The sequence below is a fragment of the Oncorhynchus masou genome, unplaced genomic scaffold, assembly GCF_036934945.1.
Source record: "Oncorhynchus masou masou isolate Uvic2021 unplaced genomic scaffold, UVic_Omas_1.1 unplaced_scaffold_1021, whole genome shotgun sequence".
Taxonomy (NCBI): Eukaryota; Metazoa; Chordata; class Actinopteri; order Salmoniformes; family Salmonidae; genus Oncorhynchus; species Oncorhynchus masou.
Genome location: NW_026999897.1, coordinates 96,570 through 112,774, shown reverse-complemented (window position 1 = coordinate 112,774; position 16,205 = coordinate 96,570). Strand labels below are relative to the sequence as shown.

General features: G+C 40.4%; 1 protein-coding gene across 1 annotated transcript in view; it reads right to left on the bottom strand.

Moving 5' to 3' along the window:
- Window positions 1–14,541, bottom strand: part of LOC135528697 (NACHT, LRR and PYD domains-containing protein 12-like) — a 35,267-nt gene extending 20,726 nt beyond the window's left edge. Inside the window, 9 exon segments of the mRNA XM_064957802.1 lie at window positions 796–969; window positions 1,254–2,902; window positions 2,904–3,073; window positions 6,372–6,600; window positions 6,730–6,814; window positions 7,074–7,190; window positions 9,534–9,650; window positions 12,195–12,293; window positions 14,195–14,541. Coding sequence (XP_064813874.1) covers window positions 796–969; window positions 1,254–2,902; window positions 2,904–3,073; window positions 6,372–6,600; window positions 6,730–6,814; window positions 7,074–7,190; window positions 9,534–9,650; window positions 12,195–12,277 — 2,624 coding nt within the window. The 5' untranslated portion in view covers window positions 12,278–12,293; window positions 14,195–14,541.
- Window positions 14,542–16,205: the final 1,664 nt, after the last annotated feature.

Below are 16,205 nucleotides of genomic sequence, written 5' to 3'. Positions count from 1 at the left end.
CAGAGACTACAACAAAACATGCTAACCTCTCATTACCTATTACCAATAACAGAGGCTACAACAAACATGCTAACCTCTCACCATTACCAATAACAGAGCTACAACAAAACATGCTAACCTCTCACCATTACCAATAACAGAGGCTACAACAAAACATGCTAACCTCTCACCATTACCAATAACAGAGAGCTAACTCACAACCAAAACATAGGCTACAACAAAACATACTAACCTCTCACCATTTCCAATAACAGAGGCTACAACAACAACTAAACCATTACCATACAACAAAACATGCTAACCTCTCACCATTACCAATAACAGAGGTTACAACAAAACATACTAACCTCTCACCATTAACAATAACAAAACATACTAATGGGGTGTGATCTTTGTACCTCTGTAACTTTCTCATTCATCATTATTCTCGATTCATTCCTGATTATTCATCATCATAGTAGCATCTACATGAATGTAGAAGTGTTCAGAAACATCTTCTATTCTTACTGACAATACAAGTGAAGTGACTCCAAAATGACAGGACATTATTCACCATTCAGTTTCTACCAGGAAAAACATTACAACCGGGACAAGGATTTACTATTAATAACTGGAATATGGGACCAAAAAAACATCATGACTTTTTCAAATGGGAAACATCATCCAAAACACAACCACATTTTCAAATTCAAAATGCTGGGACAACATTTAAAAGTTAAACAGAAATGGTGTACATGTGTCTGGTAAACACATGTGGATCTGGTGAACAGTTACAACAACTACAGGAATACTGACCTCAGAGTCTCCAGTTTACAGTGGGGATTCCCCAGTCCATCAAAGAGCAGCTTCACTCCTGAATCCTTCAGGTCATTGTTACTCAGGTCCAGCTCTCTCAGGTGTGAGGGGTTTGACCTCAGAGCTGAGACCAGAGAAGCACAGCCTTCCTCTGTGACTCCACAGCCTGACAGCCTGACAAAGAGATCATCATGACTTCACAAACACACTGATAATTTAACACCAGTAGTGTAGAAGGACAATGGCAGATGCATTTGGTTTATTCTCTCAAACAACATATATATTCATCTACCGTTTCCTAGATTTGTATGGTCATACTTATACTAATGTGAAAATCAATGCATTTATTCAATATCTTTTTCAATATAGTATTATACACATATTATAATCCATATTTTTCTCTAAACTGAATATTTCTTCCTGATGATTAGTTCTTAAATGTGATTTTATTTACTCACAGAACAGCTCTGGAGGCTTTGACCACTGGCAGCAGCCTCAGAAGACCTTCCTCTGATCTGGAGTATTTCTTCAGGTCAAACACATCCAGCTCCTTTTCTGAAGTCAGCAACACAAAGACCAGAGCTGACCACTGTGCATGTGACAGGTTGGGTTTTGAGAGACTTCCTGATCTCAGGTAGCTTTGGATCTCCTCCACTAGAGAATGGTCATTCAGTTCATTCAGACAGTGGAACAGATTGATGCTCCTCTCTGGAGAGGGATTCTCCCTGATCTTCTCCTTGATGTACTTGACTGTTTCTTCATGGCTCTGTGAGCTGCTTCTTGTCTTTGTCAGTAGACCTCGTAAGTGCTTCTGATTGGACTCCAGTGAGAGTCCCAGTAGGAAGCGGAGGAAAAGGTCCAGGTTTCCTGTCTCACTTTGTAAGGCTTTATCCACAGCACTCTTGTAGAAAATAACTGCAGACTCGTCGTTTGTTTGCAGTTTGTCCAACATTGATTGAGGTTCGTCCATTAGATTCTCATTGTTGTTGATGAATGAGAGGAACACATATACAGCAGCCAGAAACTCCTGAATGCTCAGATGTACAAAGCAGTACACCGTGTCCTGGTACAGCACACATTCCTCTTTAAAGAGCTGTGTGCACAATCCTGAGTACACTGAGGCTTCATTGACATCAATGCCAGACTCTTTCAGGTCTTCTTCATAGAAAATCAGATTGCCCTTCACAAGCTGTTGAAAAGCCAGTTTTCCCAGTGACAGAATGCTCTCTTTATTCCAGTGTGGACCTGTCTCTTCTTTCCCAAGATACTTTTCATTCTTCTGTTTGGTATGAAACTCCACAAGGTGTGTGTACATCTCAGTCAGAGTCTTGGGCATCTCTTCTCTCTTATGTTTCAGCATGTGTTCAAGGACTATTGCAGAAATCCAACAGAAGACTGGAATGTGGCACATGATGTGGAGGCTCCTTGATGTCTTTATGTGTGAGATGATTCTGCTGGCCAGGTCCTCATCACTGAATCTCTTCCTGAAGTACTCCTCCTTCTGTGGGTCATTGAACCCTCGTACCTCTGTCACCTGGTCAACACACCCTGAAGGGATCTTATTGGCTGCTGCAGGTCGGGTAGTTATCCAGAGGAGAGCAGAGGGAAGCAGATTTCCCTTGATGAGATTTGTCAGCAGAACATCCACTGAGGTTGACTCTGTGACGTCCCAACAGATCTTGTTCTTCTGGAAGTCTAGGGGCAGTCGGCACTCATCCAGACCATCAAAGATGAACAGAACTTTGTACTTGTTGTTGATGGAGATTCTTGATTGTTTGGTTTCCATTGAGAAGTGATGAAGAAGTTCAATGAAAGTGTGTTGGTCCTCTTTCATCAAATTCAGCTCCCGAAAAGGGAATGAAAATACAAATTGGACATCCTGATTTGCTTTTCCTTCAGCCCAGTCCAGAATGAACTTCTGCACAGAGACTGTTTTTCCAATGCCAGCGACTCCCTTTGTCAGCACAGTTCTGATAGGTTTGTCTTGTCCAGTTAAGGGTTTGAAGATGTCGTTACATTTGATTGGAGTCTCTGGTCTTGCTTGTTTCCTGGTTGTTGTCTCAATCTGTCTCAGCTCATGTAGCTGTGACTTAAATGTAAATGTAATGTTCATTATTGACCTCTCCTGTTCCACCCTCTGTGATGTAGAGCTCTGTGTAGATCTTATTGAGAAGTGTTGGGTTTCCTTGTTTAGCGATCCCCTCAAATACACATTGAAACTTCTTCTTCAGATTAGATTTGAGTTCACGTTGGCAAATCACAGCAAGCTCATCTGAATCTAGAAATATCACAGAGGATATTAATATTACGTCTGTTTTAATGTCTACAGTATTGTAGGACTGTTATAAAGTTGTACATTATAATAATTTATTCTCTTAACTGACTGTATAAATGTGTAAATATTTTCATAATGCATTACAGACTGGTGTGACTGATTATATTATTATTGGTATTATTGATGGTATTATTAATGTTCTCTCTCTCTCTCTAAATTAATCACCACAACACATCCCTGCTGCTACTTGATGAGGTCACTAGGTGTTGTGTTAAGGCTGCTTCAATATCATTGAGTTACACAGCTACTTTAGCTGGACTTTAGCAACAGCTTTAAAATGTTATAAAACAGCATTCAACATGAGGCAGACAGATCTTACATTTCTCTAGTCTCTCTCTCTCTCTGAATGAATCAACACAACACATCCCTGCCGCTACTCGATGAGGTCACAAGGTGTTGTCTACACCAGAAGTTAATGGTTATAGGAGGAAGGTATATAATGGAGGGTCTACATTAGAAGGTAATGGGTATCTGTAGGAGTAAGGTATATAGTGGAGGGTCTACACCAGAAGTTAATGGGTATCTGTAGGAGGAAGGTATATAGTGGAGGGTCTACACCAGAAGTTATTGGGTATCTGTAGGAGGAAGGTATATAATGGAGGGTCTACACCAGAAGGTAATAGTTATAGGAGGAAGGTATATAATGGAGGGTCTACACCAGAAGGTAATGGTTATAGGAGGAAGGTATATAGTAGAGGGTCTACACCAGAAGGTAATAATTATAGGAGGAAGGTATATAATGGAGGGTCTACACCAGAAGGTAATGGTTATAGGAGGAAGGTATATAGTAGAGGGTCTACACCAGAAGGTAATGGTTGTAGGAGGAAGGTATATAGTAGAGGGTCTACACCAGAAGGTAATGGTTATATGAGGAAGGTATATAGTGGAGGGTCTACACCAGAAGGTAATGGTTATAGGAGGAAGTTATATAGTGGAGGGTCTACACCAGAAGGTATTGGGTATCTATAGGAGGAAGGTATATAGTGGAGGGTCTACACCAGAAGGTAATGGTTATAGGAGGAAGGTATATAGTGGAGGGTCTACACCAGAAGGTAATGGGTATCTGTAGGAGGAAGATATATAGTGGAGGGTCTACACCAGAAGGTAATGGTTATAGGAGGAAGGTATATAGTGGAGGGTCTACACCAGAAGGTAATGGGTATCTGTAGGAGGAAGGTATATAGTGGAGGGTCTACACCAGAAGGTAATGGTTATAGGAGGAAGGTATATAGTAGAGGGTCTACACCAGAAGTTATTGGGTATCTGTAGGAGGAAGGTATATAGTGGAGGGTCTACACCAGAAGTTATTGGGTATCTGTAGGAGGAAGGTATATAGTAGAGGGTCTACACCAGAAGTTATTGGGTATCTGTAGGAGGAAGATATATAATGGAGGGTCTACACCAGAAGGTAATGTTTATAGGAGGAAGGTATATAGTGGAGGGTCTACACCAGAAGTTAATGGTTATAGGAGGAAGGTATATAGTGGAGGGTCTACACCAGAAGTTATTGGGTATCTGTAGGAGGAAGATATATAATGGAGGGTCTACACCAGAAGGTAATGTTTATAGGAGGAAGGTATATAGTGGAGGGTCTACACCAGAAGTTATTGGGTATAGGAGGAAGGTATATAGTGGAGGGTCTACACCAGAAGGTAATGGTTATAGGAGGAAGGTATATAGTGGAGGGTCTACACCAGAAGGTAATGGTTATAGGAGGAAGGTATATAGTAGAGGGTCTACACCAGAAGTTATTGGGTATCTGTAGGAGGAAGGTATATAGTGGAGGGTCTACACCAGAAGTTAATGGTTATAGGAGGAAGATATATAGTGGAGGGTCTACACCAGAAGGTAATGGTTATAGGAGGAAGGTATATAGTGGAGGGTCTACACCAGAAGGTAATGGTTATAGGAGGAAGGTATATAGTGGAGGGTCTACACCAGAAGGTAATGGTTATAGGAGGAAGGTATATAGTAGAGGGTCTACACCAGAAGGTAATAGTTATAGGAGGAAGGTATATAATGGAGGGTCTACACCAGAAGGTAATGGTTATAGGAGGAAGGTATATAGTAGAGGGTCTACACCAGAAGGTAATGGTTGTAGGAGGAAGGTATATAGTAGAGGGTCTACACCAGAAGGTAATGGTTATATGAGGAAGGTATATAGTGGAGGGTCTACACCAGAAGGTAATGGTTATAGGAGGAAGGTATATAGTGGAGGGTCTACACCAGAAGGTAATGGTTATAAGAGGTAGGTATATAGTGGAGGGTCTACATTATAAGGTAATGGTTATAGGAGGAAGGTATATAGTGGAGGGTCTACACCAGAAGTTATTGGGTATCTGTAGGAGGAAGGTATATAGTGGAGGGTCTACACCAGAAGGTAATGGGTATCTGTAGGAGGAAGGTATATAGTAGAGGGTCTACACCAGAAGTTATTGGGTATCTGTAGGAGGAAGGTATATAGTAGAGGGTCTACACCAGAAGGTAATGGTTATAGGAGGAAGGTATATAGTGGAGGGTCTACACCAGAAGGTAATGGGTATCTGTAGGAGGAAGATATATAGTGGAGGGTCTACACCAGAAGGTAATGGTTATAGGAGGAAGGTATATAGTGGAGGGTCTACACCAGAAGGTAATGGTTATAGGAGGAAGGTATATAGTGGAGGGTCTACACCAGAAGGTAATGGGTATCTGTAGGAGGAAGGTATATAATGGAGGGTCTACACCAGAAGGTAATGGTTATAGGAGGAAGGTATATAGTGGATATTCTACACCAGAAGGTAATGGTATCTGTAGGAGGAAGGTATATAGTGTATGCACTAAGCTTGGAATGTGTTGTTGGTGCAGGGAAGTGATGACATGTGGCAGGCATTGATAAGGGGAGAGAGACATGTATTAGTGATGGAGGGGGTCAGATGAAGGACTAAGAACCTAACAACGTCACTGAGAGAGAGGGTATAATGTATAACGTTTACATTATGTCAGGATATGTCACCGGGGAAAAGAGGGTAATGTATAACGTTTACATTATGTCAGGATATGTTACTGTTAGCCATCAGGGATCCTCTGGGAGAAGAAGAGACACAGTCAGAGGAAGAACAGATATCACTAAGGTTTGTATAGCAACATAGATACATTGGCTGTTCGGCTGCGGAGGAGGAGACTCAGCCGAGGAGAAAAGGGTTAAATATCAGTGCTTGTGTTATAAAACAGCATTCAACATGAGGCAGACAGATCTTACATTTCTCCAGTGTGTCAGCAAGCTCCTTCTGGTTCATTTTCCTCAGGATGTGCAGTGTGATCTTCAGAGCCCCCTCTCTGGCACTGCTCTCCTGCTTCTCATCTTCAGGGTCCACCACTTCCTTATCCTGCTTCTGACTCTCAAAGCCTTCTGGGAGTTCTGGACTAAGAATCCTCTTGAACATCTTCAGCTCGTTCTTCATAAATGTCATCATTTTCTCTTCAAGCAACTGAAATAAATAAAGTAAATAAGTTAAGCAAGAGAAGAAATGCTTTCTTTTTAAAACATTAATGAATGATTGACAGATCAACTTTACTTGAGGTAAACAAAAACAAATGTACATAACAGGACCACATACACTGAATATGGAGGCCAGGTCTGTTTGATGACTCTGGGAAGACTGACCACTGAGAATCTCTGACTCTGATCTCTCCTGTTGGTATCTGTGGACAAAACATGAGATTACATCTCCTCATCCAGGGAGGACACACACACACACACACACACACACACACATACGCACTCACACACAGGGAGGGAACATTGTGTTTGTTTAATATTGTTTTAGGACTATGAAAATGGACAAAATTATTAGCCTATGGATTATGAAAACAACAACAATAAATGGGAAAGTGGGAGAGGAGAAATGACTAGAGACAGTGTTGTTTAACTCACTGACCAGGACCCATGAGTTCTTCTTACCTTTGTTCAGTAGAAAAGTCTCCCTCTCTAAACTTTATAGGGGGTTCCATAGACCGGTCACTCTTCATGGACACACAGCTGGGAACAGGGGAGGCTGGTCTCTCCTGCTGGATTGGTCTTCAACACAACAGAGACAAACATTACATCTCTCATCTACTCTGAGCTCAGATGGGGAAACATAAGAAGAGTTTCATTCCAAAACACTACATATCACTTATCAGAAATGTTAGTAAATTAGCTTTTATTGTTTAAAGCATTTCTGAAAGAGATTTGTGTGTTTTTTCACTATCTAATCATGGTATGGGATTGATATGTACAGATATGTATTTGTTTAAAATCACTTGATGTCTTCATTTCAGAGAGACAAATAATCATGTTTTTTTTCCTCAAAATGCTATTTATTTGCCTCACTCTCAAATGTTACCGACCGGAATAATGAGGCTATAAGGAGAACCAGTACTGAGTCAATGTGCAGGGTACCAGGTAGTTGAGGTAATAAAGAGACTATAAGGAGTACCAGTACTGAGTCAATGTGCAGGGTACCAGGTAGTTGAGGTAATAATGAGGCTATAAGGAGTACCAGTACTGAGTCAATGTGCAGGGTACCAGGTAGTTGAGGTAATAATGAGACTATAAGGAGAACCAGTACTGAGTCAATGTGCAGGGTACCAGGTAGTTGAGGTAATAATGAGACTATAAGGAGTACCAGTACTGAGTCAATGTGCAGGGTACCAGGTAGTTGAGGTAATAATGAGACTATAAGGTTAACCAGTACTGAGTCAATGTGCAGTGGTACCAGGTAGTTGAGGTAATAATGAGACTATAAGGAGTACCAGTACTGAGTCAATGTGCAGGGTACCTGGTAGTTGAGGTAATAATGAGACTATAAGTAGTACCAGTACTGAGTCAATGTGCAGGGTACCAGGTAGTTGAGGTAATAATGAGGCTATAAGGAGTACCAGTACTGAGTCAATGTGCAGGGTACCAGGTAGTTGAGGTAATAATGAGACTATAAGGAGTACCAGTACTGAGTCAATGTCCAGGGTACCAGGTAGTTGAGGTAATAATGAGGCTATAAGGAGTACCAGTACTGAGTCAATGTGCAGGGTACCAGGTAGTTGAGGTAATAAAGAGACTATAAGGTTAACCAGTACTGAGTCAATGTGCAGGGTACCAGGTAGTTGAGGTAATAATGAGACTATAAGGAGTACCAGTACTGAGTCAATGTGCAGGGTACCAGGTAGTTGAGGTAATAATGAGACTATAAGAGTACCAGTACTGAGTCAATGTCCAGGGTACCAGGTAGTTGAGGTAATAATGAGACTATAAGGAGTACCAGTACTGAGTCAATGTGCAGGGTACCAGGTAGTTGAGGTAATAAAGAGACTATAAGGTTAACCAGTACTGAGTCAATGTGCAGGGTACCAGGTAGTTGAGGTAATAATGAGACTATAAGGAGTACCAGTACTGAGTCAATGTGCAGGGTACCAGGTAGTTGAGGTAATAATGAGACTATAAGGAGTACCAGTACTGAGTCAATGTCCAGGGTACCAGGTAGTTGAGGTAATAATGAGACTATGAGTACCAGTACTGAGTCAATGTGCAGGGTACCAGGTAGTTGAGGTAATAATGAGACTATAAGGAGTACCAGTACTGAGTCAATGTGCAGGGTACCAGGTAGTTGAGGTAATAAAGAGACTATAAGGTTAACCAGTACTGAGTCAATGTGCAGGGTACCAGGTAGTTGAGGTAATAATGAGACTATAAGGAGTACCAGTACTGAGTCAATGTGCAGGGTACCAGGTAGTTGAGGTAATAATGAGACTATAAGGAGAACCAGTACTGAGTCAATGTGCAGGGTACCAGGTAGTTGAGGTAATAATGAGACTATAAGGAGTACCAGTACTGAGTCAATGTGCAGGGTACCAGGTAGTTGAGGTAATAATGAGACTATAAGGAGAACCAGTACTGAGTCAATGTGCAGGGTACCAGGTAGTTGAGGTGATAATGAGACTATAAGGAGTACCAGTACTGAGTCAATGTGCAGGGTACCAGGTAGTTGAGGTAATAATGAGACTATAAGGAGAACCAGTACTGAGTCAATGTGCAGGGTACCAGGTAGTTGAGGTAATAATGAGACTATAAGGAGTACCAGTACTGAGTCAATGTGCAGGGTACCAGGTAGTTGAGGTAATATGTACATGTAGGTAAAGGTAAAAGTGACTAGAAAATCAGGATAGAGATTACCACTCCTCATCCAGGGAGTGCACACACACACACACCACACACACGGAAGGAATGTTGTGTTTGTTTAATATTGTTTTAGGACTATGAAAATGGACAAAATTATTAGCCTATGGATTATGAAAACAACAACAATAAATGGGAGAATGGGAGAGGAGAAAATACTAGAGACAGTGTTGTTTAACTCACTGACCAGGACCCATGAGTTCTTCTTACCTTTGTTCAGTAGAAAAGTCTCCCTCTCTAAAGTATATAGGACGATCCATAGACCCGTCACTCTTCATGGACACACAGCTGGGAACAGGGGAGGCTGGTCTCTCCTGCTGGATTGGTCTTCAACACAACAGAGACAAACATTACATCTCATCTACTCTGAGCTCAGATGGGGAAACATAAGAAGAGTTTCACAAATAGAACTGACTTCCAGACGTTAGTTAATGGCGCGAGAGCACTGTGTCATTATTAATGACGACATTCATTTAGCGTCGCGAGCGTTGTCGTCAGTCTGTCAGCCCCGCTAAAAGGCTGGTGTCGTTACTCTGCCTTCTCCGGGGGATGTTGAGGTAAATTTACTAACCGGGAGGGTTGAATGATGTAATTAATTGGAGGGCTGGAAGACGCACTCTCGAGGTTGTTTACTCACAATATCAGATATTAAGATGATTTTTATAATGAATGTATACTGAGGTTGAGGTTCTGACTAGTGATTATTTACCCGCTGTTCAATACCTGCTATTGAGGCGCCCTGAAAATAATATTCAAAAGTTCGGTCCTTGGACACAGACGGGTTAAACACTAAAGTTACCGTCCATCTAGTGAAGAGAGGAGAACCGGACAGAGGTAGACAGCATCCGTCAACGAGAGAGGGAGAAGCCTCACCGGGATTTAACAGGTGGAAGAAACAACCGGGGAGCTCCATCGGTCCACAAGAAATGCAGACCGCCGGTGATGATGTAGTGGTAGCTATGGTAACTAGGATGCTGCTTGTAGAGTAGCTAGCTAGCTTACCGAGCTGTACCGACTAGCTAGGATAACTAGGATGCTGCTGGTAGAGTAGCTAGCTAGCTTACCGAGCTGTACCGACTAGCTAGGATAACTAGGATGCTGCTGGTAGAGTAGCTAGCTAGTTTACCGAGCTGTACCGACTAGCTAGGATAACTAGGATGCTGCTGGTAGAGTAGCTAGCTAGATTACCGAGCTGTACCGACTAGCTTGGTTAGTTAGCAGGTCGTTCGTCTGTCCCTCGTCTCGATGATGAATCCGGTGAAACACAAAATGAAACAAGGATAGAGAGTGAAAAGGATCTGGCTACACTCACACTGTCCCTGACCGTAAAGAAAAAAGCAAATTGAACAGTAAACTTCGGTGTCTCAACACTGTAACAAACTCCGTCGTTATTCCCCAAGATCACCTCAGTCCACTCTGCGCGTAACCGGCTTGGCGCCACACCGAACGGCGGCGCGGACCGTTCTGTACGGGGACGCGGACAGTTCTGTACGGGGACGCGGACAGTTCTGTACGGGGACGCGGACAGTTCCAGAACGCGGACATGAGCAGTGGAACACAATCAACTAAACCCAGTCTTTACAGTGGGTTACATTAGTAATATTCATTTTGTATTATTATGTAAAACAAACATTCTATGTTTTTTTATAATAATATGTTGAGATCTGGGTCCACATCCACAAAGTGTCTCAGAGTAGAAAATTGGTCGTATAAGTGCTGAGAATAAAGACATTTTACACTTATGGGTATAAATTACCTAGTTACCTCCCCATTACCTAAATTACCTACCCACCGAGTCGGCAGATATTTAGGACACCTCGTGAGCTGTCCTAAGTAGTTAAGAGTTAACAGCAGGTGTCTTGATAATACTATAGAATAATGCAGTGAGTCAGTGGTTCCTGTGCCACATGTAATTGCATTGCAGTAGTTAAAAATATTGTTTTTATATTTCTATGTGATCAACCCATAAATAATATAGACCTACATGCAACAGTATGTCTTGTGATTTTGGCAATGAGTTATGTATAATAATTATGTATAACTGCATAGCATTTTGTCTTCATTTTGGCAGATTAACTCATGCTTATTTTTGAAGATTAACTCAGGTTGGAGTTGGAGCTGTGAACCGAAAGGTGGCTGGTTGAATCCGGGCCGGGCGCTGGAAAAAACAGGTGGAATTGATCTGACCACTGGAGGGCTGCTGGGTTCACATCCTCAAAACATGAACCTTTTGTTGATCAGAACTCTGGAGGTTCTTCTTCACTGAACCCCAAAATATATATAACTTTTATTGATTTCATATTTTAAGGAAGTGATAGAAGCCTTTTTGGCTCTATAAGGAACCTTGTTTTCTAAACACGTTTTTCTTTTGATGATTTAATTATCTACATCATGTTATTTGAGAGTGTATAATAATAAACACATCATGTTATTTCAAGTTCTCCTTTGGAGCGCAACATCACATTGTTAAATAATAGTCCTAAATTGGGCATGGCTATAAATTGGGCATTTGAAGGCATCTAGGGTGTAATATGAGTTTGATGAAAATGAACATTGTTGCAACGTTGTCCACAGACCCCGGATTGAGAACCCCTGCAGTACCTCCACAGACCCCGGATTGAGAACCCCTGCAGTACCTCCACAGACCCCGGATTGAGAACCCCTGATTTAGCAGATGCTCTTATCCAGAGTGATTTACAGTAAGTGCATTCATCTTAAGATATCAAGGTGAGACAACCACATATCACAGTCAAATATACAGGATACCAACATTCCATTCCTGATTAACAATGGATATATAGTGTTTCATCTTAAGATAGCTCTTTATTTTTTTAATGAACTCGATAAATTCTTTATAAATGGTCATCTTACCTCTTAGCTTTGGTGTCATGTCCCCCAGAGAGATGCATTTTAGAGACAGGGCCCCCCTCCTCTCTCTCCCCAGAGAGACTCATTTTAGAGCACTGACCCCTAAACAGAGATCCATCATGTTGGTTGTGGTTAATATGGTGACAACTAATTACTGAATGTCAATTGTTCAGATTTATCCATTATCTCGTTTGAGAAATAAAACATTTACTAACAGACATATAGAAACAATCAGGTGATTTAATGCAATCACATGAATATGTAGTTGTGACATGTCATCTCCATGGCAACTGTCTGTAATAATAATAAGTCACTGTTTGTTAAGGTAGTTATAGACAGTACAGCAACAATAACAATAATAATAATAAGTCACAGTTTGTTAAGGTAGTTATAGACAGTACAACAACAACAATAATAATAATAATAATAAGTCACTGTTTGTTAAGGTAGTTATAGACAGTACAGCAACAATAATAATAATAATAATAAGTCACAGTTTGTTAAGGTAGTTATAGACAGTACAACAACAATAATAACAATATTAATAATAAGTTACTGTTAAGGTAGTTATAGACAGTACAGCAACACAAGGTCATGTCTCACACTTCTTTTTATTCATGAAAAGTGGCTATTTATTGTCTTTCAATCTGTTATGTTCTAAATGTATCTGAGAATGTAGACAGAAGGGATAAAACGGACATGATTGATCTGCGGGGGAAATCACTGATCCATTCAGAAAGTTTATTTGCAACAAGTAAAGGATTTTATATTATGTAGAGTAAACTATATTATAATGTATAGTAGTGGGTTGTCAGTGATATGTAGATGTTATATTATGTAGAGTAAACTATATTATAATGTATAGCAGTGGGTTGTCAGTGATATGTAGATGTTATATTATGTAAAGTAGACGAGGTTATAATGTATAGTAGTGGGTTGTTAGTGATATTGTAAAGTGGCTGTTCCACTGGATGTCAGAAGGTGAATTCACCAATTTGTAAGTCGCTCTGGATAAGAGCGTCTGCTAAATGACTTAAATGTAAATGTAATGTAAATATGTAGATGTTATATAATGTAAAGTAGACTAGGTTATAATGTATAGTAGTGGGTTGTTAGTGATATGTTATATTATGTAAAGTAGGCTAGGTTATAATGTATAATAGCAGTTTGTTTGTGATATACAGATCAAGGTCTATACCTCAGCTATCGCCTACATATCATAGATGACCAGTCTAAACCTGTTCAGATCAGTTCACATGATGTTATAGTCCTACCAGTAGCAGGACAGAGAATGTACTGTATATAACCTACATATCATAGATGACCAGTCTAAACCTGTTCAGATCAGTTCACATAATGTTATAGTCCTACCAGTAGCAGGACAGAGAATGTACTGTATATAACCTACATATCATAGATGACCAGTCTAAACCTGTTCAGATCAGTTCACATAATGTTATAGTCCTACCAGTAGCAGGACAGAGAATGTACTGTATATAACCTACATATCATAGATGACCAGTCTAAACCTGTTCAGATCAGTTCACATAATGTTATAGTCCTACCAGTAGCAGGACAGAGAATGTACTGTATATAACCTACATATCATAGATGACCAGTCTAAACCTGTTCAGATCAGTTCACATAATGTTATAGTCCTACCAGTAGCAGGACAGAGAATGTACTGTATATAACCTACATATCATAGATGACCAGTCTAAACCTGTTCAGATCAGTTCACAGAGACCATCAGGTTTGTCAGCATGATAAGTGATCATAGCTCCAACCTACTCTGTCTATTGAATGTCTGACATCGACTAACCTTATAATAGTGTGTAGAAAGCCAAGACCAACGAGAGTTTGCCCATCTTTCCTACATATCAACACATTTATCCGACTTCTAATGTACTGAGAAATATGTGCCACAGTTTCAACAGCCATTTTGTAACTGCGTAGGCTACCAACATACTTTTAATTTCATATGAGGAAATTACATAACTTACAGTCACTGGTGCAGACGCCTGTTTTCTTACAGATGAAGTAGCTTTCATAGACAACTCATTCAAACAGCCTAAACAACAGTAAATACAAGATGTCAAATCGTCAAAGGAGAACACATGAAAGACAGGTATTTTGCTACAGATGTAGGATCTTAATTTGAGACAGTTTACTGAAGCAGAACAATTATGTGGATTATAATTAACATTTTAAAGTGGAAAGTGGAAATGACAAACTTCAGAAGCCTTTTAAAACATCAAATACACTGCAAGTTTTAGTTTTCCTGCAACAGGGTGATCAAATTCAGATCCTACATCTGTACAGAGATGAGGTCTTTATCTGAAAAAGGAAGTTTGAGTTATTAGCAATGAAGTTGCAACTGTCAGCTGCTGTAAACCTCAGTGATTGGATGTTATAGACCCCAATCTGAACAGTTTCTTCCCCGTGGTTATAGCCTTTAGCTCTATGCTCAGTCTACCTAGTTCAATATATTGTTGTATGTAAACTTTGTGCAAACTCCACCGCCTGTATTCTGTCTCTTAATGTTTTCTATCACAAGCAGCACCATGTCACCATGTTAAATAATGTGTACAGATGTAGGATCTTTCCAACTCTGAGGACATGTCATTGTGATGTCATTAGTTACATTTCAACCTGTTGATGAAGGCAACTAGAAGGCTGAACCCAGAAGACAACTCTAAATCAACACTTACTGATATTATCCTAACATCCTTTCACTCGTATTATTGTGTCTCTTTGTTCAACGAATGTGGGGCAGCCTGTGCTGTTAATATAGTTGAAAACAGCGGGCAGGGAGGTCAACACCCTACGTATTGCACCAATAGGGTTAACCCACATGGTGGGAATTGTTACCTGGCTCACACAAAAGCATGTCTCAGACACCAATGTAGCAAACAGCGGGGCAGGGAAGCGAACCCAGGTTGCATGTGTTAAAGGCCAACAACCTACGCATCGCATCACGCCATTGGCATCAATTAGGTTAAGTAATAGTTGGAATTGTGACATGGCTCATTTAGAAAGGAGTGAGGATCACTACACTATAGAGGAACTATGATACAATTACATTATCACATGAAATGTAGAGGATCTGTCAGGATTTGGCCAGGGTTGTTCCGGGTTTTGGTCACTAGATGCCCCCATTGTGCTTTTTGACCTTATGTTTTTTCCCTTGTTCCCCATTATTATTTGCACCTGTACCTCGTTTCCCCTGATTGTATTTAAACCCTTAGTTTCCCTCAGTTCTGTGCTCTGTGTTTGTATGTTAGCACCCAGCCCTAGTGTTCTGTGTTTTCTTGTCGATTCCGGTGGATGCTCTTGTGGAATTCTGTTTTTGTTTTTGAGTGTCTCTTGAGGCTTTTTTGTGCTATTCCTACCACCTTTTGGATTTGCCATTTTTGTATTTAAGGACTTCTCCTTTTTACTTTATTAAATACACCGTCTTAAGTACTGCTGTGTCTGCCTCATCTTCTGGGTTCTGCTGACTATTCGTGGCTCAGTTGGTTAAGTGACTGTTTCTCACTCCGGAGACCCAGGTTCGTAACCGGGTCCTGACAGGATCACTACACTATAGAGGACCTATGATACAATTCCATTATCACATGAAATGTAGAGGAACTATGATACAATTACATTATCATATGAAATGTGGAGGATTACTACACTATAGAGGAACTATGATACAATTACATTATCATATGAAATGTAGAGGGTCATTACACTATAGAGGAACTATGATACAATTACATTATCATATGACATTTAGAGTATCACTACACTATAGAGGAACTATGATACAATTACATTATCATATGAAATGTAGTGGGTCACTACACTATAGAGGAACTATGATACAATTACATTATCATGTTAAATGTAGAACTATAATATATGAATATTGATATATTGAATTTGACTTGACCACGTCCAGTCAGCTCCATGTTGTGTGATTAAACTGACACCAACCTGTCTCAGTAGAAGTAGACTGTTAGGAGTGTT